Source organism: Strongylocentrotus purpuratus, unplaced genomic scaffold (genome assembly GCF_000002235.5).
Source record: "Strongylocentrotus purpuratus isolate Spur 01 unplaced genomic scaffold, Spur_5.0 spur5_scaffold_12, whole genome shotgun sequence".
Taxonomy (NCBI): domain Eukaryota; kingdom Metazoa; phylum Echinodermata; class Echinoidea; order Camarodonta; family Strongylocentrotidae; genus Strongylocentrotus; species Strongylocentrotus purpuratus.
Window position 1 is genome coordinate 22,957,155 of NW_022145597.1, and position 25,498 is coordinate 22,982,652.

Sequence of the window (25,498 nt, forward strand, 5' to 3'; positions counted from 1 at the left end):
TTAAATATTGTCAGTGACTTGAGGTTCGAAAACATCCCCATATTTGATTTCACTATTCAAATGACCATTCGGTGCTCGATCTTGAAAAGTTTAAATATTTTACACTTTCTTATCTAATACATTTGCAATTCCTTTCACAATTGATCTGCAGTTGGGCTTGTGATCTGCAGTAGCTTTTAAGATACTCAAATCCATAACACTTAATTTTATGGGGTTTTTTTTCTTCTTCATTGTGCTTGCGCATTCTAGTCATCTAGACTACCGGTATGCACAACAATCTATTTACTGTGTACTATGGAAAAAGGCAGTCTATTGCCTTCCAGCACTTGTGTTAAGTTTTGAAAAAGTTTTATTTTTGTAGGAATTTCATCTGTAGATACTTCCATTTCATTTCATTTTTGTTGAATGCTCTGAAAAAGATGTTAATAGTATTTAGTATTGTTGCCCTTTCTTTTTTTTCTCCATTCAAGATGGTGAAAAATTACCTTTTTTTTTGGTTTTGTTTGATATTGTTGCCCGTGGTCATTGCACTGGCACCAGTTCCCCTTCTCTCTCTCTCTCTCTCTCTCTCTCTCTTCCATTTACACTTTACCCTATTTAGGACTCTCATATTATTTTATATATATTTGCTCCAGGACTTACTTTTCTTTGTCAAAGATAGAGGAAATGATTGCAATCAGGTTTTAGTTTTGGTTTAGGGTTACTGTTAGTTTTAGTCCTGGGGTGAAGTTAGGACTATGGTTAGTGAAAGTGACCCTTGAAGCAGCTGTTGCCAGAGTATATGTTGCACAACCAATTCAATATTTACATGTATGGGAGCCTACAGGAACATGTTATCTTCTGTATATTATATGCAAAGGCATGAAGAATTGTGTTTGTTTTTTTCAAGAAGAGAGGTACAAACATTTCATGTACAAAAGTACAGAGGTTTTAGAGGGACGTTTTAGCACAACAAAATTGCCATATTTAGATTTTCAAAAGTCAAACTTGTTTTATTCTTCTCATTTCTCTGCTTCAGCACGAAGCAACTCGACTTGACAAAAATGGGTTTCATTTGAATTCATTACCAAATTTCTCTTTCCCATTCACGGCATCACATAAGAAGGAGGAGATAAAGACACTTTTGGACAATGTAAGAAATATATATTTCTAGTTCAAAATGTAAGAACATTTTCTTCTCATATTCCAAAAACATTTAAAGGTATAGATAGTTGCAAATAAACCAAAAATGGGACATTTCATTGAATAAACTTTTATTTCAGTACATGGGCAGGTTAACAACTTCAAGTCAGAATGGTTTTAATTACATTGGACTAAAAGTTGCAAAAAGTTAGTATGGGTAATTTTCAGCAACATCTCAATCTCAAGATATGCCAATTTGTAACAACACTTTATGCATGGGAAGATAAATCTGTATAGCGTATGCTAGTTTGTTTTTTATTGTTAAACCGGTAACTTGTCTATTTAAAGCAGATACATGCACAATTGGGTTGATTTTATACCATCTCCTAATTATGAACTTATTATCAGATATTTCCCATCCAGGCAACTTCAGAAATGATTTGGTAAATGAATTGTGACAATCTTATGTACCACTGGCTGAAATACAATCAACAATTTAAAGTTCTTGTCTTACAGCATCTCAGTCAATCTTACGGTGAGAAAGACGGGAGAAAATAGTTCAGCTTTTGTACCACAAAAGAATAACAGTCGGCTGCTTACAAGAAGGCCATAATAACCATGATCATCAATGGCAGAAACGGCCTTTTTGCAGGCATCCGACGAAACACTTAAATGTCTCTTTTTGTGTCAATGTCTGGTTTTTACACTTCATATTGTACACACTTCTTTGATACACAGAGGCCCGTTTCTCACCACTTTTCATGTCAAGAAAAACATTTGTACAATATCTGAATTTCTATACTTTGTACATAACGTCTGTAGATACAAGTGCAATAAAAAATGACATGATCAAAAAAATTGATGAGTTCACTTTGTTTTCTCTTTGTTCAGTTCATAAAAAAGGTATGAGAGAGAGTATACTGGTAATTTAGAATTTGAATTTCTCAATTAGAGATATTATTACTGAATTATAAGTGTATCCAGCTGTTTAAGCAGGGCGAGTGGAAATTTAAGAAAATTCTGATAAAAAGAAATTAAAAATATTTTTTTGTTTTGAGATTAGCAACCCTGGTTCCTCTATAAGCTACTATCCATTTTTTACAATAGATTATATTATACAATAATCTAAAATACATTTCAATATTTTGCATCAAATTAAAAATTTATTATCTCTACTTTTGAGAGATGATTTGAAGTACCAAGACTAAATTTTAAAAAGAGAGAAAGGGAGCGGTTCCACAAGAGAGAAGCGATGGATGAGAAGGCACGGTCTCCACATAACTTAAGATGTGTTCTGGGTGCCTGGACAGTGAGACCATCAGACAAAGACGGTACTTTCAAGGAGGGAAGTCATGTATCCAGGAACTAGATTATGGATGGCCTCAATTGTTGGAATTCAATCCTATACTTGTCCCGAAGCCGATGGCATTCCGTCCTTCTTGAACCCAGCGAGGAAGTGTGCTGCTGCATTCTGTACTGCTTGGAGTCAGACTGTTCCAAAAATAAAGACTTGATGTCACGAGCAAGCGGATGAGAATCTCTGCTGCCGCACACATAAGCAGTGATTTGAATGCTAATAGTTGGTAGTCTGACATACCAAGACATAGTATTTTCTGTTCCTTCTGTAAACTGCTCAGAAATCCAGTGATCCAGTGGTGATTTTCTGTCTCTTCTAGAAACCACCAGCTACGGTCACCTCTTCTTTCCGCACCTCTGTCTGAAGAACGAAGGAGCAGTCTCGTACAGCCACTCTGCATCCACCACACACACATTCCTGTTGGGAGTAAATACATGGACATGTAGGATTAAAGTTATACCATCTTTTACTTGTTTACTTAAAGGAGAAGTCAACCCTGATTTTAAGTTGGTTTTAATGGAAGCAAGAAAATGAGACAAACAGGTCAGTGAAAGTTTGAGCAAAAACCAATTTAATATAAGAAAGTTCTGAATTTTTGAATGTGCAATCAATCAAACACAAATTGGCAACTCTGTGACGTATCTTGCGAGCTCCCCTCCCATTTGCCCTGTACAAAACAAAACTTCAAAAATCTACATGGGCATGTAGATTTAAAGATATACCCTGTTCTGTACCATCTTTAACTTTTTTACTTAAAAATCTCCAATTTAATTTAATTTTTCATAATTGTGATATCAAATAATGAAAATGGCATTGTTAAATTTGAAAATCAAGATATACTTCTTCATGTGTTGACCTCTTTCTAATTGAAAATTATTTTCTTTCAAAATCCCTGGAAATTTGAAATTGTTTGAGCACTTGCAAACTCACTGACTAAACAGTTATAGATAATCAGACACAAAACAATACAAAACATTAGGAATTTCACAACTTTATATACTTAAACAGTTTTATTTATTAACAACAGTAAGGAAGTAGAAAACATTTCTAACATTTGTTCTCATGAATTCCAAACACCATTACTCTATTCCACCCCTATAATCTAAAATGGAATAACCCCTCACCTCATGTAACATTTGGATGTTTGGACCAGTTCACTGTAGAGCAGGTAGGACGGCTTGCACTGGAAGAGGCACGAGGAGGGATGGATTGACACGGTCTGTTTCCTATCCAACTGTAAGATAGATAGATAGATAGATGCATTTATTTTAGTCTCTTGCAAACACACACACACAAAATTGGTTTCAGTTTAAAGGGGGCGTTAGCATGACGAGACTTTGTCTTTCCGTGACCTGACTCGGGGGGGGGGGGGGGGGGGGGGCCATTCGGGTAATACGACTACGGACAACAGTATTCACGTGTGTGCAACATACGTTGACCACTGACCGTTAATCAAGTCGATTAGTTTACGTGCAGTTGTCCAGGGAATTTGTAGATGGCGCTAACCAGTATATGCCATGCTACACCCCTTTTAAGAAAACACATCACATGTGCAATATAATAACATAATTGAGACCAATGTTAAGCCAATACATGTATAAGCAAGACAAAGCAATTACAAAGGAGTTATCCCACAAATGCCCTGTTGAAAGGGCAACAATTGTGTGATCTCATCTCACATGATTCTGAGAGTTGGTGAAGAAAAAATGGCCCTGAATTCTAAAGTTAATTTTGAATGTCGCATGCGGTCAAATTCTTACCGTCAGATAGGACCCGTCACATTGAAGCTCAGCCGAATACATGAACAAGCCTTGGATTAAGCATTTTCTGAAGAAGAAAAAAAAAAAAGTCCATCAAATTATGTCAACCAATAAGAAGCTATGAGGAACATATTTTATACAAGGAAATAGAAAGTAATTTCAGTTTTAAACCTACTTCTCAACCGTGCCTTCAAATGATGTATGTATAAGTAGAATTCTAGGACTACTTCCCCTGACCAGAACGTTTCTTAACTCTTCTTTATAATATATGACAATGTTTTTTATCTTCTTGATTTTATACAAGGAAATAGAATGTGCTTTCAACTTTAACCCTAACCTTAAAATGATATATAAATACAATTCTATGAAAACTTCCCCTAATCTGTCAACCCGGACAAACAACCCCTTCCCCATAACTACCTGCTAGTCAGAATTCCCCCCTCCCAACCCCCTCCATTATCCCCAAGACAACATGTGTCATCATGTGACATTGCTACAGTGATAGTCTTCCTCACATGACTAAACAGAAGGAAAAACCTCACTTTCAATTATTTTTCTCCCTCATTAGAAATTAACATTCTCTTTGATGATTTAAGACTGGCTACAACACTGATAATCAGATTTCTAAAAGGTGCTGTCTTAACCCTTTTGGGACAGTATTTATAATTAGGGTTAAATTCATCACTATTGTTCTTCAAATTGGCAACAATTATATTTTTCTATTACTGCTACATTGTTCAATTTATATGTGGTATCTATGAAAAAAATATCTATGGGTGAGAATGTTGTCGAAAAGTTGAATTGCCAATTTTGATAGAAAAACAATGACTTTGAATATCTCAATATGCAATATGTAAGTGTTGCCAATTTAATGATTAAGAATTTATTTTCCTTTCGAAACTCCATAGCGTCAAACGCAGTATAGTCATGGAACAAATATGGATGCTGTGTGTGCAGAAATGTTTGCCCTTTTTATTTGTGTATAAGGCATATTTTTTAGTGCTCTGAATCAAATGTTATTGAGCCCAACCACAAAATATGGAATGATTGTCGCGAAAGTCAAACCGTCCTTTTATCTTTCTTACCTTATCGCAGTGAAGTCGTGTCCACAGGATTGTAGTGTAAGGTTGGCTCGCACACAGAGATCCCTCAGCTGCTTGCGAACTTCCATTGCATGCTTGAGGTTACGATGATTGATGTAATTTTCCCTGCACCACTCCTGAAATATTGCAATAACGAAAAGAATGAAAGTTTAAAGGTAGAGATTAAGGAATGTTTAAGGAAATCAGTCCAACTACTTGTGAATTTCATTCCTTCCATTGATAAGTTATCAGTAATGGGAAAAAACAATACATTAAAGTTTGTTATTACCTCCTCAGGTTTTACGACGCATGGTCCAGTTTTAGAGATGCTACAAGGAACAGTAACAGTATTCAAAACCCTACTTTTAAAGCATTTTTGTATTTGGTCAGATTTTCAAGGTGTTTTAATTTCATATTTTCTGATGTTCATTTCCCCTCCCCCCTGAACTTTTCTAAATTAATTTGAAAAATCTTAAAGATTGGCATCTTTGCAGTGACTACTGTTTCTGCGAATAATTTCCTAAACTAACCTAATTCCCAGCTTCTACCCTCAAATAAACATTACAACTATCCCTAACCACAAACCACAAGCCAACACCCAATTGGAGTCCTAACCCTAACCCTACATCTTTGTTGTTCGTTGCAGGAGAAAACATCAGATCACCCACTCTCAAAAACATATACCTTCTTATACAGTAGGCTTGCAGGTGCACCATGTGAGAGAGAGAGAGAGAGAGGATTGAGGAGTCCTGAAAAGGACTCTGACTCTGTGATCTTTCTTGGGGGTGTGTAGTCCCGAAAAGGACCGTTTGTTATCTTTCTTTGCTTATATTCCTAAGGAGAAACTATACCTTCTTGTTCTTGACAGCTTTGAATGCTCGATAGACGGAGAGCAAGGTCACGTGATCCCCTTCGCTGCAATAGAACTTCTTCCATGCTGCTAATGCTTTATCTCTCTGTCAATAGGAAAATTGGCAACACACCATGTCATCATGGAAAAAAAAACAGATTCTGAAGATTCTTTTCAAGATTACATCATATTAGTCATGTACAAAAAATAATTAATTTAATTATGTCATCCCAAAATATAAAATATTAATGATCTTGATTAATCGTTATGGTGACAACGGTAATAATCAGAGAGACATGAAAATCACCATGATCATGATAAGGATGACACAGAAGATGGCGGTGATGATGCTACTGATATTTACACATTATAGGCAGTAAGTCCATTTTGCAAACCTGTGCGAACTCTACGAAACTTGATGATTGTTTAAAATATATCCTTCATATATCATGTGAGTAACTTCTTTGTAAGAAATGAAAATCTAGCGCTATTTTCATATTGCCGCAAAGGAAGCTATTCTCAATTCAACATAAATCATGGTTGAATTCATTTTGAATTACATTTTCAGGTCTAGAAAATATTTATCTGGAATTATACTTTCAAAATTTATTTGTTGAAAGCCAGTTTCCGTCTTTTTCATTTGGCGGGAGGTTTCTAATAATAAATCTTTTCAAAATAGCACTGGATTCATGGAACTTCAGGTATTTAATCATTCATAAAAACAATTTTCCTACCTTGCTCATTGGACTGTGAAGAATGGACTCCACTGAAAGAACAGAGACAATAGTCAGGATCTCCTCTCTGTTGGCAAATGAAAAGATATAAAAACATGAAAATAAGAGTAAAATGTAAAAATAGGTATGATGAGAACAGAAGACAAGGAGAGGACACAAACATATGTAAGAAGGGGAAATCAAATATAGAGTTGTAAATGGTTAATGACTTGATATCATAAAAGCAAGATCAAACATCATAGAGCATTTATTTTCATACCATCTTTCTCTATCCTTTTCCCCATTTTGATTTCTTAAACCCAACTCCTTCATATCTATGGTTGATGTTGTTCTTGTTTTGTTTTTTCAATGTATTTTAAATGTGTCATCTAAATCAATTATCTCACATGACAATATAATCATCAACATACATTTTTCTCCCCTCAAATATTTTTTAAAGCCCTTTCAAATTCATTCATTTTCAATTCCAGTACCACAAAAGCTGTTTTTTCTTCTAAAGCATAAACTCTAGATGGTTATGGGTCATTCCATCGGGTTGGGTCATAAATTGTGACATGAAGGTTCAAAATTCAGAGTTGTTGAATAATTTTTTTATTGTTATATCCTGTTTTTAACACCCATTCTTCAATAGATTCCACTGGAATTGTGTGTATTCCTTCGCACACTTTCATTTAAAATGAAAAAACAGACACACCAAAAAACCAACGTTACAAGGACATCTTTTTTTACTTGCTCATTTATTTTCTGATCTGAAACTTTGTCACAGTCTGTACTCCACTTTTTTGTGTGTGGAAAACATTTAGATGATGGGAGCAATAGTTTAGAATACTTAAAACTTGAACACAGCAACATTATATCAATTTATAAACATAAAACAAATGAGGAACTAGCAATCTTCAGATCATGTTTTTTTCTAAAGGGTAATCTTTTCTCTTGCATAGAAAATCTTGGCTACATTCCATGAAATGTGCCAATTAATTGATGCATGAAACATATTTAATGAGATGATAACACAATTGAAAGGAAACCTGCAAGATTTATGGTCTATATTCACCTCAACACCTCCAGTTACCTATGTTACACGGACATCATGTCCGAGTAACATCAGTATGATATTAGAGTAACTATCCTCTTATACTCATTGAAAAATGAAAGACTACATCAAATGTCATCTGAAATATATTTTATCCCTTGATCAGTAAATTAAGAAACAGTATTCATACAAGAGGTATATTGATAGATATCAATGATCAACTTTATATCTTCTTCAAAATAGTGATTAGATTGGAAAGATCTTTGTTTTCCAGGAAGGTTTCGATGACTGGTCATTTTGCCTGCTCTCTTGATCTCTCTCTGCCGGAGCTGAATCCTCAAGGGAGGTATAGGAGCCATGAATGAAATGGATGCAGCAATCTAATAAATATGCATGAAAAGAAATAAATAAAAACCAATGAGTAAAGAATATTAAATGAGATAAAAATAAAACAAAACTGTAAACTGTTTCTGTGATTTTTCATTTCAAACGTGTGTTGTGTTTGCAATTATCAAGTACTTCTATCTAGATCTGTTGTAAAATCAAATTGTAAGAATTAAGGATGGAACAACTAGACAGAGGATTGCAAGATGGATAGGGAGTTCCTCACTTTTGGCTTGTTGCATGCCCAAATAGAAGTAGGTATTATTATTGGTTGTTCATTTTGATTTTTCTTTTAAGTTTAATATTTGTGTTGAATTATCAATTTTTGTTAAAAAATTATATTTGTTATTTATCATTATTTGGAGGGGGAGGGAAGATGTTGAAGCCCCTTATCCCTCACTTCAACCTTTGGATGAGGGGGAAGGGGAGCCAGATCAATGATTATTTAATTTATTTAAAAAAAAAAAAAAAAAAAAAAAAAAAAAAAAAAGGCTCATTACATTATTATGTATCAAATTTTAATTGAATCGGAGGGGGGGGGGGGGGTGCCCTCCCCCTTTAACCCATTCTTCTCTATCTCAACCCCAACCCTCAACCCCCTTTTTTGCCCAAAAAGTTGTGTATTTCGGGTCTCAGATTGAACTTCCTAACTTGAAGGAAGCAATGTTCAATAACTTGTGTTTTTCGTTAGGCTTAGCCATCATTGTTCAATGACAATTAATGGCACCATATAAATAATATTAATTAATTTAAAACTTGTCAGAAAAAATCTGAGGTGTAGGAACATCATGAATATCATTATTTACGGGATTCTTATAACTAAATTCAATTTCTGTTTAAGAAACTAGCTTTTTAAGGGTAAAAGTCCGGCATTGATTTTGCATGTTTCGTTATAACACATATATCAGTATGTGGGACAACAGTAAAATATTCACTCACATGTGAGGGTTTGAAAACCGGTTTAAGTTGAAAATAACACAATTTAAAACGGAATTACATTTTTAAAACATGGAATTTCATTGTCCATGATAATAATTCGGGCCATAAAAATAACTTAAAAAACATATTACGTACCAATTTGGGCGCTGACGGGCGAAAATGGCTGCACCACGTTACAAAGACATCTACACGTTTGTGGTTGCACTGTAGGGGTAGGTCGTCGCAGTCCGGCAAAAAACATGTTCTGCGCATTCGTGAATAACTAGCAGGTCATTTTAACACCGAAAACTGAAGCTAGCGGGCTGGTTTATATCTCAAACACCGTAATTTCACACCTACGTTACCAAATTACGAAGGACATCGCGCCCGATTTTCGCGGTAAATTAATTGTTTTCTTATATTTACCGACCGATTTAATCATCATTCTTTCTACATATGTTCATGAGGGGTTGTACCTTCCTAATAAGATGAAACTTTCTGAGAAAATATCCTGCTAAATTTGTGTAAAATGCTAGAATTACCGCCGTTATGAAAAAAGTGCCTAGGACATCGTTGGTAACGTAGGTATTGTGTTTTTTCAATATGAAATAACTTGCCGATTTTTTGCACATTTCACTTGAGCTTCTCAGACATACTAGGGGTACTAAAGGTGACATGTTTTAAGTAGGAAACATTGCATTATGATGAACTTTTTTCCAGAAATAAGTTCATGAAAATGACATGTTTTCATGTCACAACTTTCACCCTCAAAATCGCTGAGACATCGGTAGTAAAACTCTCACCAAAAAAAAAATATGATGAAGAAGTTTCTGTTTTCATGTTTATTTATTCTGTACTACATTACTCTTCAATATAACATACTTTTAATTTTCTAAAAATACATTCAAATTTGAGTAAATAGCTTCTAAACATTCAAACACGTGAAAATGCTGAAAAGACCCAACCCGATGGAATGACCCTTATCTTAACAGGACATTTCTGAATCACAACATCTGGAAAATATACTCACAAGCACCCATAATCCTTTGCACTAATGATGACCTTTGACATGGGTGGATCTAAGGGATAAGTGGACATCTCCTTGCCAATGGGTGTGAGCTGTGATGAACGAAAACAATATTAAATAACAGTAAAAATGAGCTGAAATTCTCTGTCGGATCATCACTCAAAATATATCAAGGATATCATTATTGTTTATAGACCCTCCTGAGTCATACATTTTTGAAAAATTATAATTTTAGATTTTTTTTTATGTTGGAACAAATGGGTAAGTTGTCTGCCACTACATTGCGGAGACATTAAAGATTCAGCCAATTTGGAGAGCCCATATGAATAGTAATTACAACTTTCAAACATTCATAAATTTTTCAATTTTTGTCTGATTTCATTCAAATTTTCATTAGTCTATTTCTCTGATTTTGTTTCTTTCGTCTGAAGTAGTTGGAATCAAGGTTGGATTTCCCTTTCATCATTTGGATGACTTACCACATATATATTTTTAAAGGCACAGTTTGATCAATAGACATACCAATCAATAACACAAGGTACATGTAACACTTGCAATACATTTCAGATAAATAAAATAGGCTCTATCCATGTTGAAGCATTTTATGAAGCAACGTACGATCGTATCACAAACATGCATGCAATGGGCATATAAGGGATAGAGCAACGTCGATCTGGCGCTGCTCAGTGACTGCCGGGCTCACGATCAATTGGGCAAAAAGAATTTCCATTTTCGGTTTAACTTAATAAAATTTGGAGTGGACTTTAAAAGATTATTATTATTATAATTATTATTCATATCCAAGGCTCTCAAGGACAGCATTTTCTAAACTGAAGAAGCAGCAACTCTGTTTAGATAAAAACTGTAAATAAAGAGATATCCTGAAGACAATCACATCATACTGAACAAAACATTCAAAACCAAGAGCACTTTCTACTTACATGTAAATGTCTCTCTCTGCTCACGGCTCCCAAGAGCTCTAGGTGCTTGAGGGCTGCTTCTAGTGACTGCATAAAACAAGAATCCAAACATTAGAATGAGTACATAAAATAGGAGGGTGCTGATAATATTGGGCCTGCCGTACAAACAGACGGGATCGACTTTTATAAATCAATCATAACTCTGGATACAAATTGTAACTCTGTACTGGTATGAGCTTGAGAGTTTGCAATTAATTAGAAGACTTCCAAAAAAATCTTGATCAATGGCAACGCTTTCCCACTTCCACTGTTCTCACATAATTTTTTTTCCTTAATCCTATTCCAAAAAGGGGTGGATTCAATGTGATGCTTGCCCCTTAAAAAAGGCAGAGGCTAGACTATCCAGCAGCAAACCATGATATTTCTGCATGCATCAATGTCATATCGGTTTTATACATCTGGAGACCAATGTGGGCAGAATATAAACATGTATTTCAAGCTATAATTATCATGATCAGTGGAGTGGGATTGACTATTTAACATGCTATTTCCATATTGGGGGGGGGGGGGGTAGAGGGGGAAGATGTCATCCACCAAAGTTACTGCACAATAAAAGATTAAAGATGAATAAGGGAAAGAAATGACCTCTGACCTCTCTTGGTGGGGGGTCCATGAAGTCAAAGGTCAGCACATTCTTGATGCCGAGGGCCATGATCTGGAGAACAACACTTGACAGGTTACACCTACAAAAATGAAGAAGACAAAGAGGTACCGGTGACAATTTTCATAACTTCAAGGTGTCATAGTTGAGTGGTTTTAACACTTCACTTCAGATGCATAGGTATTGGGTTCAATCTTAGTATGGCACTTGCGTCCCTATAAAGCAAGACTTTATTCATCTACACTGCTTCTCTCCACACAGGTGTTATATGGGAACCCATTAAGATGAATATTTGATTAGAACTGTGGAGCATTAGTAATATTGCGCCTGGCTGGAATGCTCCCCAAGGAGTGGAGAATGTGCACACTCAGTTAGCAGGCAAGCCTGAATCCAATGACCAGGGTAATTGTTTACTTTAAAAGCGCTTGGAGACATCATACATGTGTTAAGTGCTATATAAATCCAGAATTATTACTATTCAAAGCTATAAATTGTTCTAATGGCAGACTTATTGATGAATATCAATAAGTTAGAATGAGTCGGGAGAGTTGAGGTGCATGTTTCCAGTTCATCGTGACTGTACTATAGACCAGTGGTGGCCTGGTGGTGGTAGAGTCGCTGCCCGGCAAGCAGTAGATGACAGGTTCAAATCCTGCTGGTTTTTAGATCTTTTCTGACTTGTTTTCAATTACAAGATCGAGCATGTGATCTATATCTACCAGGAGCAAGCCAAAAATTTCTTTACAACAATTAATATCACTGTAACTTCCTTCTTCTTATCTCCTCTCTCTTTTTATCTTCCTGTAACTGTCTTTACCTTATGTTATCTTTATCTTTCCTCTGTCGGTGTTGTGAATGTATGTACTATGTTTTGTATATAAAATAAGTCTGTAACTTGTTTATGCTAAGTATTTATTTGGGGATCATTCTCATTAAGCCAATTTTGGCTTTCATGATTCCTTTCTTTCTTTTATCTTATGTTGATCATGAACAAACATGTATATACTTTGGAATGTTTTTTTAAAGAGAGTGAAATAAATAAATGAAATAAGTTATGAAAATGATGGACAGGTTGGTGATATGTGATCATACCTCTGTATCTCTGGAATGGTGTTGGCGAGGAGCTTGGTAAATTCATCTTCTGTATACATTCTCCAGCATGTCCCACTGCATCAGAAGCAAAACAAAATAGACCTTTATGGAACAGCACTTCTTTCCTGTTGCTTTAAACAAGACTTATTATTTGATATCAAATACCCTGAGAACATTTATAAAAAACAGAATTTGTATCGCAGGTACTATTCAATATGTTATTGTCAGGGTAAAAAGGTAGTCAAGAAAGGAATCTAAGGGTGAAATATTTCCTTTCATAAGTATTTTTGGAGACATCTGGCCATTTCCACGAAAGAATGAATGAAACAATATTACAAGAGGCTCTAGATTTCTTACCACAAAACAAAACAAAAAACACAAAAATATGTCATAGTTAGAAATTCAGTTTGCGGCAAACTGCATGCACACCTGTAAATAGTAAAATCAATAATATCTAAATTTTTTAATGAGATAAAACATTCATAATGATGAATGTTTTGTTTCTAAAGCTTTATACTTGTATGAAAGTAGGATTTTGATTTGTAAATAATGATTATGTTCATTTCATTTCTTATTAAATTTCTTTTCTGTTTTAATCAATGATCCTGTTTTAGGATCATTTTTACATTTTAAACATTGTGCGATTCGTCCCTGGACTACTACTTTTTTTTTCCTTCCTCAACCACCCCTTCCTTGAGTAAAAAAAAAAGGATTTGGGGGAAAAAATGGCATCCAAAAACATTCCCCCCTTTTGAGTAAGAAAATTGGGAAAAAAATTGGGAAAAATCAGGAAAATAAAGGAAAGTAAGGTAAAATCGAGAAGAAAAAAAGATTGGGGGAAAAAAAATCAAATCAGGAAACCCATTTAAATCTGGTAATCATCAGGCCTGAATAAACCAGATTAAACTTCATGGGGACCTTACCTATCCTCTCTGCCTGATCTACCAGTCCTCTGCCAGGCCTGGGCTTGAGAAACCCACTGCACCCTGAGCAGATCTAGACCACTCCCTGCCTGGTAGCTCCTGTAAATACAACCGCAAAATGGAACAACTAGACGTTAGAAAGGCATCTTGGAGAAAGATAATTAAATTCAGACCTGCTTTCGTGCCCACCTGTATAGAAAGACCACTGTTTTGGTTTCCCTTGAAACAGTTCTCTTTGAAACATGTAATGAAGCAATGTATACATAAGGACCAACTGCTTATGAAAACTGTTATTCTTGTCTCCCTTGAGTGGTCTTTATAGACAGATTCTAATGTATTTAATATAACATCAGAATTAAGCAGCTCTTGATTAGTTGTATGAGCACACAGTATTTCTCCCATATCTTACTGACGACATAAAAGATCTTGAAAGACAATGACTTACTTTGCTTTGACTTTGCCAGTGTCTATGACATGTTTTATGCCAGGGATGGTGACCGACGTCTCGGCGATGTTTGTAGCTAGAATTATTTTCCTCTTACCCTATAAAACAAAAAGATAGAACATTGAAAAATACACTGCATCAATACTACTGCTGAGATCAGACCTTCACATAAAGGCTAGCCATTGTATCGGAGATGTTTGTGGCTAAAATCACTTTCATTTTACCCTTTCAAAGATAGGGATTAACAAAAGATAGGGATAAACAAAGCATTTATACCATTGCCAAGGTAAGAATTTCATGTAAAGGTTAACCATAAGTGTCACAGAGAACCAACTTTTTTTCCCCAAAACAATTTCGGCACATTAACACTGTGTAAATCCACAGAAAAACCAGTTTTTGGAGGGGGAAAAAAATTACTAAATAAATTTAAATATTTTGCACATGTGTCTCCTTTACAAGTGTTGTTTCGATCTTTGATAAACTTGAAACCCAGAAACTTTTGTCACATGAAACTGATTTGATAAAACAAAAGCAATTTTACAGGCAAAAGACTTTTGTGTACCACAAAAACGCAGATTTGGATCAGTCATAATTCAATTATTTCACAACATGAAACTGTCGAGAAACTCTACAAAAATAATGGAACATTTTGTGCATTCAAAAGTTGCTGATTTATAGTTGGCACACACTACTGTATTGAGTTAACAGGCTTGAAGGTAACTACAGTCAAACCTGCTTTAGCGACCACCTGTCTATAAAGACCATATTTTTTATTTCCTTCGAATAAGGTTTCTCATTGAAACCTATACTAAAGGAACCTGTATATAAAGACCACCTGCTTATAAAGACCACTTTTTATGTATCCCTTGAGCGGTCTTTGTATACAGGTTTCAATGCACTTGTACTTACAGAAGGGGCAGGTTGAAAGACTCGAAGCTGCTGACCCGGTGGCAAAGAGGCGTACATTGGAATGGCTACAAGGCCAGGAACATCTTCGAAGGACATATAAATGTTTATCAAATTTATCATATTTCATTGGTTCTGAAGTTCAGTTTAATTCAAGAAAGATATAATCAGGGGTGATAGTGAGCACTAAAAAAAAAATAGGTTTTTTGTTTTCCCCTCAACCACACCCCCCTTCAGTAAAAAAAAAAGAAGAGGATTCGCGGGGGGAAAATGGCATCTAACAACATTCCCCCCCCCCCTTTCGAGTAAGAAAATTGGGGGAAAATAGGGCAAAATAGGGAAGAATAGAGAAAATAAGGGGGGAATCAGGAAAATCATGATAAAATAGGGAAGAAGAAACAAAATCTAGTAAAAAAAAAAAAAAAAAAAATTTTAAATCTGGAAAAATTCGGGGAAAATATAAAAAAATTGGGAAACCGATTTAAATCAGCTTTTTATCAGGCCTGTATAATGCTTATTTATGTTTTTTGATAAGAAGCTCAGAGACCTATTGCTTGAAGTTCTATTGCGGAAAAAAAGAGATGAACAATGTGATATCTTATCAAGGTTAGAAAAGATCAATCAGTATAAAAAAATAAACACTTTGATAATTCAGAATACCAATAAATATACTGATGCAGAATGTATTACCTTTTCATTTTTATTAGAACAAGGAATTCAAGTATTTTCATTTATATTATTTTGCTGCTCAGTCCCACATGTTTATAACTATGTTACACTCAACCCTAACTGTTATGACATAAAACTATTTTGCTTCTCATGGTCCCGACACAGTTTAAGACTGCACTCATGAACTCACGAATGGTCTAAGATATACTGGACTATAAATGGAGTCTTGCTTTATCGACATGTTTGAACACTCTGAACAATTTGAATATGGCTGCTAAGTTATTTAGAATGAAAATATATATGTTTGAAAAGATGTAATTTTTTACTCACTCTGAGGTAGATCCAGTGCTACCTCCCTCACTGACCTAGCAACACTCTCAATTTCTTCCTGACCAGTCAGGAAAACAAGCATATCTTCACTGCAAAATAACATCAAAATATACATGATTACATAGACGGTTTTTCAAACATTGAAAGAAAAAGACAAGATACAAAATACTTTAAAAGTTCAGCTATTGAATGTATTTTGGATCTCCATATTAAACAAAGTTTATAATAAAGTTTATTATATCAGCAAGCCCAATAGTGTAATTAAAACTGGCTAATCACACAGCCTGTCAAGAAAAAGCATTGGGCCACATTCTACTCATTAATTTAGTCTGATATACCGGTAAGGCCAAAATTAATTTTAAAGAAAAACTTTAGACTACACTAGACCTCAGTCTGCCTTAATTGGTAACCTTGGCTTTGTTTCATGGGGAGGTTTTCACTAAACTATTGTAACTACAAGTTCACCGTCATCCCAATGAAACACACATGTCAATGTATTGTTGACAAACTTGTACTTAGATTGGTTTTGTGAAAAGCTCCCCTGACTTTAGTTCTAGCTTAAACCCAGCAGTAGGTTTAAAGTCAGTAGAATACAGATCAATCCGTTTCAAAATACAACTTTGTAGAAATTGTGGGGAATCAGCTTACGAAACAGGCTGTTCTTGATGGATTTGAAAGATGGTGACCAACGTTGAGAAGAGATAGTCTGGCTGAGATGAACTGGAATACATCAACTAGAGAAAAAGAGCAGAGTAACATTGTTTTAGAAATGAGGGTGACAACAGTAATACATACATCATATATTATTATCTAGGGTGCTTAAGATGAAGTGCACTATGGCGATAATATAAATATACCTTTGGTTTTCTTTTCTTACTCAGCCTCTCCTTTCACTTTCATGTCCATTTTTGATGAAGAAGTTTACTCTAGCTTTGAGTATGCCAATTTTTCCTCCATTGTCAAGCCCTTTACTTGTTTTTGCATAAGGTACCCTTGGCAAGGCATTTATCTACATTTGCCACCCCATACCCTGGAGAGAAAAGGGGACCTAGTAGGATGATGAAAGCCTTGTGTTAGTAATTGCCATATGCTTCACAGTGACCATATGGTAGGAATACTCCCCAGGGAGTGGAGATGGTGCACATTGTCCGTGAATGAATCCAATGATCTGGATAATAATATCTGTAAATCGCTTAGAGATGGTATTTCGTATTAAGCGCTATATAAATCCAGATTATTAATATTATTATTATTACCACAACCTTAAATTTCTATTCCAGGGGACTTTGTACTTAACTATTTGAAGATTTTCATTCTTATTATCTGATAAATCAAATCATTTTTTACCTCTATAGGATGCTGTCTGCCTTGAAGGTAAAGGACTGGAGCTTTGTTAAAATACTGTGAGAAACTATCGACATCCATTGTAGCTGACATCACCACAATCTAAAGAAGGGGGAAAGGTTGACAAAAGAACTAAATGACTTCATGGCTGTATAGTGTACATCGTCTTATAAGAATTTGTGTGTATTGCAAGGTTCTGGAATCATCAAAATGATGAGAAATTTGGCCAAGTCTTGGTAAAGTTACAAACACTGTACTGATTTTTACGATGTTACACAACATATTTAGAATATGAAGGCATTTGAAGAGCCATGCTTTTCAGGGAACATGTCTTATCTGATGTTCTTCCACACTTGCATAATAAGAATGATAACGCTCACAAATTATTTTTCATCTCTTCCCAGAACTCAACTTTCTCTTAAAGTCACTTCTGGCTCTCGATTGTCAATTTATTGAACAACACACTTGAACATTCATAAACAGAATAGGATCCTTTGGTTCTTTGTTATTCATCGGTCTTTGCTGATGTAACATAAATATTGGTGATTGTCCATCCACTTTTTGCCAGCCTTAGAGACAAGGGTGTCATTATTATTTGTTTTGATCTCTGATATATCACGCACTAAGAGTCAAGTTGACTTTAAGAAGCATTTTCCATTATATAAGAGTGCACAAACTGTATGCAGTATCCCCCGTCCCATATCATGTCTTTTTTTATTTAAACCTACAATAAATGATGGTTTGAATTTACCCGACTGCTACAAAAGCGTGTGTATGCTTGTAAAAAAGCAACCAGGGGGGTGTTTCATAAAGCTGTTCGTAAAGTTATGCATGACTTTACAAACGACTTGAATATGAAGTGCCAGGTAGGATTCCCAAAGTTTTTCCTGACGATTTAACAAAGTGTAATTAAATTATGGCAAAAAATATACTTTGCTTTTAAAACGTTTGTTATAATAAGAATGTTAATCTACATCTACACAGTTAAACTTTAGTTGATGCAGTTAAAAATGATTGAGCATCCCATTTGGCTTTTCATATATAAGTCATTTGTAAAGTCATACGTAACTTTACGAACAGCTTTATGAAACACCCCCCAGGGACCCCACTCCTGCAAGTCCTCTCCGAGGGACTCGGTAACAAAGATTAATGCCTCACCAAAAGGCACATGTGCATCAATTAGGTTTTGAACCCAGGACCTCCTGGTTACCAGCCCATTGCTCTATCACTGAGGCATCGTGCCTTCTTCGTAGAACAGATGTTAATTTGTAATACCTTGAGTGGTCTGTTCCCATTGGCTCTGTGCTGCTGAGCTGCTTTAACGACCCCAAACAGGACATCAGTATGAACAGTCCTCTCATGCGCTTCATCTAGCACCACAATGCTATACCTGTATATGGGAAATAAAATGCAATCTCCAAAGTTCAAAGTTTACTCAATCGATAAAAAAGAATGAACATGTACATTATTCAAGTATACAGAGAAATCAAACAAAACAAAACAATACAAAACAAAGCTAACACAATGTATAAATAATATAATATAAATAGAGAGCAGGAAGAAAAACAAGGTAGAAAACAGGACAAACTAGATCAAAAATCATCATCAATACTTGGAAAGAAAAATTTCCAAAATTTAGAGAAAACTTATTTTTAATATACAACCTAGACTTTTGTTATTAACTATATGATACGACTCCATTTAGATACGACAAAATGATTTGGATATTATTTTTGTAACATTCCTTTGGATGTACGACTTACAATATCTTTTTAAGGTTTTGTGACCTTCCTTATGCATTATCATTTAATGAAGGTAATACAAAATAATTTAGAATTGCCTTCTTTGTACCTACATGCTTTTTGGTATGACAACTGATATCTTTTCTTACATAACAAATATTTTTCATTCGGTTTATTACCTAATCTAATAGATTATATAACTTACTTTTTGTTATAGTTTATATATTAAGAGTCATATGTTTATTAACACGATATTCGTGTGTATGTGTGTTTAATATAAACTACAATACATTTTAAATCTTATCTAATACATTATAGCTTATTGCTTGTTACAGTTTGTGTATTAAGAGTCATATGTTTGTTAACATGATATTCGTGTGTTTTTATGTTTAATAACTACAATATATTTAATACCTTATCTAATACATCATAGCATATTGCTTTTATAGTTTATATAAAGAGTCATATGTTCATGTATGTATGTATATACAACAAAATACAAGTTCTTTACCAATAGGCATTCCATTATTGTGCTTACCTGGATAATTTTGGATCCAAAATGGCTTCCCTCAACAGCATACCATCAGTCATGTACTAAAAAATCCAAAGAAAAATCATGGAATAAAGTCAACTGAATAAATATGACAACTGATATCTCTTTATAAAGCTGGGGTAAAATAATATGATTGCTGGGCCCTCAGGGAGAGCAGTATTAGTACTGATGAGGCTAACCTGGGTAAACAAGACATATTATTATTATTAAATTATTATCATCCTAAATATTTCCATCCCACCCCAATCAAATAGCCTATTATCAGTATCTCTTACACAATGAATGTATTACTTTTCTGTACCATTCATATCGATGCAAAATATTAAATTCTGAGGGAATAAATAATGACTAGCAACTTGTCTTTAAATACTGAAAAAGCATACCCGGTGGACGAACTGGAGCCAATTTCAGTATAACACACAATGATGCAATTCTAAAATGAATATTCTCAACTTAACAAAGCGACAAACATTCCCATTTCACAAAATTTCACTCAAATTGTAAAGAGCTTGGTAATGTAAAACAGCGCTTATCAATTCATTTATGAAATAAAGAATATGAAACATGTTAAATAATATGAAATGGATCTAATGAACAAAGTCAAATAAAATGGATGTAAAAATTACCTTGATCTTCGTTTGCTCTGAGGTTGCATCATCAAAACGTACACAGTACCCCACCTTAAAAGTGTCAAGAAAAGAAAAATGGAAAATCATGGAAATGTAAATATTATGACTGGGGTAATTCTAGTGCACTTCATAAGTTCATATCGTCCGTTAATAGCCACAAGGGCGTTAAATCATATATTTGAGACAGATTAAACGCCCTTCTGGCTCTCAACAGATGACATATTTGTATTTAATATCACGCAGGTAAAGGAATAAGTGCGACTACCTTTGTTATACCCAAGTTCTCTTTTTATTTTTCACCTTCACAAGACATTCATTAATATACATAAAGAGGTTGTACTTTTCAGCAGTGGTTTTTGTTTTTAGGCAGTCTAAACTGTTGTATGTGAACACGGCCTAACCTGTGTCTCCAGTCACCTATACATGCCATTCATAAAAAGGTATTTTTTAGCATTTTTTTTAGGCAGTCTAAAATTTTGTGTGTGAACATGGCCTAACCTGTGTCTCCAGTCACCTATACATGCCATTCATAAAAAGGTATTTTTTAGCATTGTTTTTGTCAGGCAGTCTAAAATTCTGTGTGTGAACTAGGCCTTACCTGTGTCCCCAGCTCACAACCCATCTCATCAGCAACTCGGGTTGAAATAGAAATGGCTGCAACACGACGAGGCTAAACAAAATGCAAAAGACAAAATCATACAATCCTTTGATTCCTCTAAAAAAAACTAACTCAACAACATTGTACTGAAAAATGTCTAGACAAATCTTTTCCATACATTTTTGCTAAAACATACTTATTTTAAAGAATGACTAGAGACCTTGCTAATTTTGAACAAATGTGACAATACAATTAACATAGCCAAGTATCACTGTCTTAATGGGTTGAATACCGTAGATGTTTTTCTACATACAGTTAGCAACTAAAATATACATACCATTACCAGGTTTTGTACATTTTTACAAGTATGTGAAAAATTGTAAATTTATCCCGATTTATGTTTCTTGAGAATATGACATATCAAAACTCAAATCTAAAAGTATTCAATAAAGGCCCTAATTCAACCAGTCCACATTTCACTCTTGGGATACAAAAAACATAAAAATTACCAGGGGTATGAATTATTTCTTTGTTATCTATGAGTACAGAAAGATTATTTTCCACATGGATGTGTGAAGTAAGTCTAAGGATCATAATTGTGTGTGAACAAGGCATGAGGGTTCTTAAATACCTGGGTTACAGCTATCATGCCAGCTTTGGTCATCCCGGCTTCCAGAAGATACTGTAAGTATTAAAGAGGTAGACAGAAAATTACAGACTTTCTTTGGTTATTTTCTGTACTTGTAGCAATGAACGTTCAACTGAAGTTTTCTTCAGCAGACTTATTTACAAATTATAACATTTGACCAATAAACCTCATCTTAAATATGCACTTCTGAAACAAGACACACTTAAAATGAACTGTGTCATTTGGAGGGAAAGTTAGAAACCCATGTGTAAAACAAGGCTAAAAACTTAAAACAACACAATACCCAGCCAATTCCATGGTTTAAATGATGGACTAGAGCAAATCCATTATTTGCAATAGCGGTCTTTGATGGAAGTCCACTAGATCAATGGTAAGGAAATGGAGTCGTGGAATTGGGATTCTGGGTGCAAGTCAAGTGAATCTGACAGCTTATGCTACGGTCACAAAGGTTCGTACGAACGATAATTTCGTACAAATCTCTGTTTTTCCATTGTTTTCCCGAATTTTCATTGTCTGAAAATTGTTTGTACGGCGTTTGTAGCAGTTCGTAATGGCATTTGTGACCGAGGCTTAAACTACAGAATACCACCATCTTGAACTAGTAGAAGGTACTACTGTTAGGGCTAGAGTTAGGATTAGGGTTAGGATTAGGGTGAGAATTGGGGGTAGGGTTAGCATCAAGGTTAGCACACACATGGCTGCATTACTATCCTGGCTGTGCTATTGATTCTCAACATTTCAAACACCACTGTACACAACTCAACTGATTTCACTCAAATTTGTTACTTTAGTGATGATTGATGCATGATGACACCTAAATAGCAGTAAAATACAATTTTTTCAACTTTCCGATGTTAGAAAGAATAATTTAAAAATTCAAATTGTGAGTCTACTGCCAAACTTGCCGATCAGCAGCATCGGCATGATTGTGTGCATTTGTGTGTTGTGAGTGTATCGACTATTCATGTATTTAAATGCTGCCTATTAACACGTAGTGCAGGCTAGAGGTCAATACGCATTAGCATTGACTCTCTATGCTTTGCTGGAGTGGGTTAGCATAGGATCGGGGTCTGGGCTGGAGTTCAGGAAAAAGGGTTGGGGTTAGGATTAGGATTTGTAATAGCGTTAGGGTAGGGTTTGGCCATAGGGTCGGGGTTAGGATTCTGGTTACAAGCCCAGTGACGAGTATTCTGCAGTTGTTCTCATCTGACAATGTGACCATCAGCAGCAGTCATACCTGCGGAATCTGTGTAGTTTTGCCACTCCCCGTCTCCCCTAGCACCACGACGCTTGCAGCCTTGCGGATCTCGGTGATGAGCTTGCCCCTCGCTGGATAGATGGGTAAACTACATCGCTGCTGGTAAAGATCGTTCTCCGGAGAGGAGTTGGACGTCTTCTGTTTCTTTGGGGTGTGGTCCCATCCTGCCCTCTCCTCATCAGTCATTATTCAACGATTTCTGTGAAAGTAAAGGGATTAAAAAAATATCAGTCTCAACAGCTTGGTTTGATTGAAAGGCTTTTCCACACATCAACTTTTCTAAAAGTCAAAGAGAAGAAAAAAATCAATAACTACAAATACTTCGCTCTGCACTCAGTCAGTTTACATCTAGATCTAGAAATCGGGTGAGATCATGGACAATCAACTTGAAGTGGTACCACTTTTGTACATATATCTGTTCAGTTTTCTCCAAGTTTTTTGGTTGAGCAGCACCAAAAATTGTTTTTTTTCTTCAAATTTGCCCGTCTGGACATGGTTGCGCTTTCAAGTCGATATATGGTAAAAAAAAAAATGTGTGAATTCGCCAACCATTGGCATAGATCTATTAATTGTAGGGTGTCTGATCGCGCACCCGATGTTGTGTGCTAAAATTCTTCCCATAGAGATTACACGCATCCCTATGCAGCCTACGTGCATTGCGCGACCATGCAAAAAAAGTCAATTTTTTTTTTCTTCAAATCGAGATTCAAACCTTTATCAGTTGTGATCCTGAAGGTGATAATCAATGAATGAGGTGTCATATGAAAGAGCAGGTGAATTCCAATATTTCCAAAGGGGCGTAGCCCCCGAAATTCTAAAAATATCTTGGTCAAAACAGCAATTTAAACATTGTGTCCTGGCTAACTCTGAGGTTTGTCACTTTTGAGATATGACGCCCCGATCGATAAGTAGTCCCAGTCCTAAGGAACAATTCTATGTGATTATATTTTCGCTAGCCCCCAGGGATCACAACTGATAACAGTTTAAAAATACCCTTCTCGCTATTTGGTGGATCAGCTAATTAGGAGGCGTGCGCTCCGCTCAGTCCAAACCATGGTTACATCGCGTAACATCACACAACATCGGGTGCGCGATCAGACACCCTACTAAATTTAGCAAAACAACATCACTCTGCGTGGACGTCTTTTTCGTCGATTTTGACCAAAATGATATGAATATACCAGCGTGTTGGAGGGGCTGTAACTTTTGATAGAAACATCGGTGAGACTTGAAATTTGAAATGTATTATTCTGATAAAATTTTTAATTCAAATATCAAACAAAAATGGTGAAAAACGATCCCAAATTGAAAATTGAAAAATCGTTCAGACACCTAATTGCTCACATTTTCAATTGAATAAATCTAATGCATTAAACAATACTGTGATTATTTGCCAGTTATAAGGATAATCTATTACAAGATTGATGGATTTGAAAACCGATCTCTGCCTCTTCGTCTGACTCTTACTCTAGACTCTAGTCTTAGTTATTCTATTTCTAGGCTCTTCATACAAAACGTCTACGTTGCGACACTCATCGAATGCGGTCTTCGGTACCATCAATACACAACATGCTTTCTGTCCGTTCACGCAACAATATATCACGGCATGGAACGATTACTCTTTCGAGTTTACGTCTAAAACAACGCGCCATCTATCAGATTAAACATTTTAATCAATTAAGTAAATATCAATTATGTACCTTCTTTCATGTGACACTAACCAGCTAAAAAGAAACACCCAATTAATCACACTGTCAAAATTTCTCGGAGAAGTAGACCTAGAATGTTCTAGTCACTCGAGTTTCGACGGTCAGTGGTGTGCGGATAGCATACGAAGAGCGGCACTAGAGGTCGGGGGCGTGGTCAAGTCCAAATATACGTCACACTTCATGCATATTCAATGTAACAGCTGATTTATATTTTGCTCATCCCTAGCTTGATGTTGAGGATAGATGTCCAAAATACTTTGTTTAATCATAAAAGAGAAATTTTAATATGAATTTTAGTGCAGCCATTGATCAATCGGTTCAGTGACCATTACTTACAATGCAGGTTTTTAACAACAACAAGAATCTTTTTTTTTTCTTTTCTTTTTAGAATTAAAGAAAAAAATACAAATTCTAATAAAACAGATGGTTATGTATCCTTTGATGTCCCTACTGAGGTCCAGTATATTTACGTTTGCTCCTTTATTACTCAGCATGAATAACAATAGCTGGACACAAATATGTCCTGCAACTAGTAGTGTCCAGTATTATGTGACTAAGTGATGTGGGGACATTTTTGTATCATCTATGAAAATATGTTTAAGTGGTACATTTGACATGTTCAGGATATAAATCTATGAGCTTCAGCGACCTGAATTCCTTTTGATGCTGTAGCACTGGAAAGGCAAAGTCAACCTCAGCCAAAACCAAAAAAATGAGTTTGTATGTATTCAAGTTTCCATCGAATAACATATAATATTCAAATCCATGAACAAGTTATAGTATTGGTTATCTGTTCATTTCAA

At 35.3% G+C, this 25,498-nt stretch overlaps 1 protein-coding gene and 1 long non-coding RNA gene across 2 annotated transcripts; both read right to left on the reverse strand.

Moving 5' to 3' along the window:
* Window positions 1-2,735: 2,735 nt before the first annotated feature.
* LOC587739 (ATP-dependent RNA helicase DHX33) lies at window positions 2,736-24,764 on the reverse strand. The gene is made up of 23 exons (XM_030982143.1): window positions 24,687-24,764; window positions 22,966-23,185; window positions 21,711-21,761; window positions 21,080-21,151; window positions 20,479-20,532; window positions 19,838-19,893; window positions 18,833-18,947; window positions 17,561-17,659; window positions 16,862-16,947; window positions 16,214-16,302; window positions 15,218-15,300; window positions 14,309-14,406; window positions 13,864-13,962; window positions 12,941-13,015; window positions 11,840-11,930; window positions 11,209-11,274; window positions 10,271-10,359; window positions 6,906-6,972; window positions 6,173-6,277; window positions 5,325-5,458; window positions 4,240-4,306; window positions 3,604-3,713; window positions 2,736-2,896 (listed from the first exon to the last, which is right to left on the reverse strand). Exons 2-23 carry the CDS (start codon window positions 23,170-23,172, stop codon window positions 2,815-2,817), a joined length of 1,995 nt encoding a protein of 664 aa, XP_030838003.1. The 5' UTR covers window positions 23,173-23,185; window positions 24,687-24,764; the 3' UTR covers window positions 2,736-2,814.
* LOC115922713 lies at window positions 7,626-10,219 on the reverse strand. Its single transcript, XR_004063573.1, has 2 exons — window positions 9,397-10,219; window positions 7,626-8,318 (listed from the first exon to the last, which is right to left on the reverse strand). It is a non-coding gene; the product is annotated as an uncharacterized LOC115922713 (long non-coding RNA).
* Window positions 24,765-25,498: the final 734 nt, after the last annotated feature.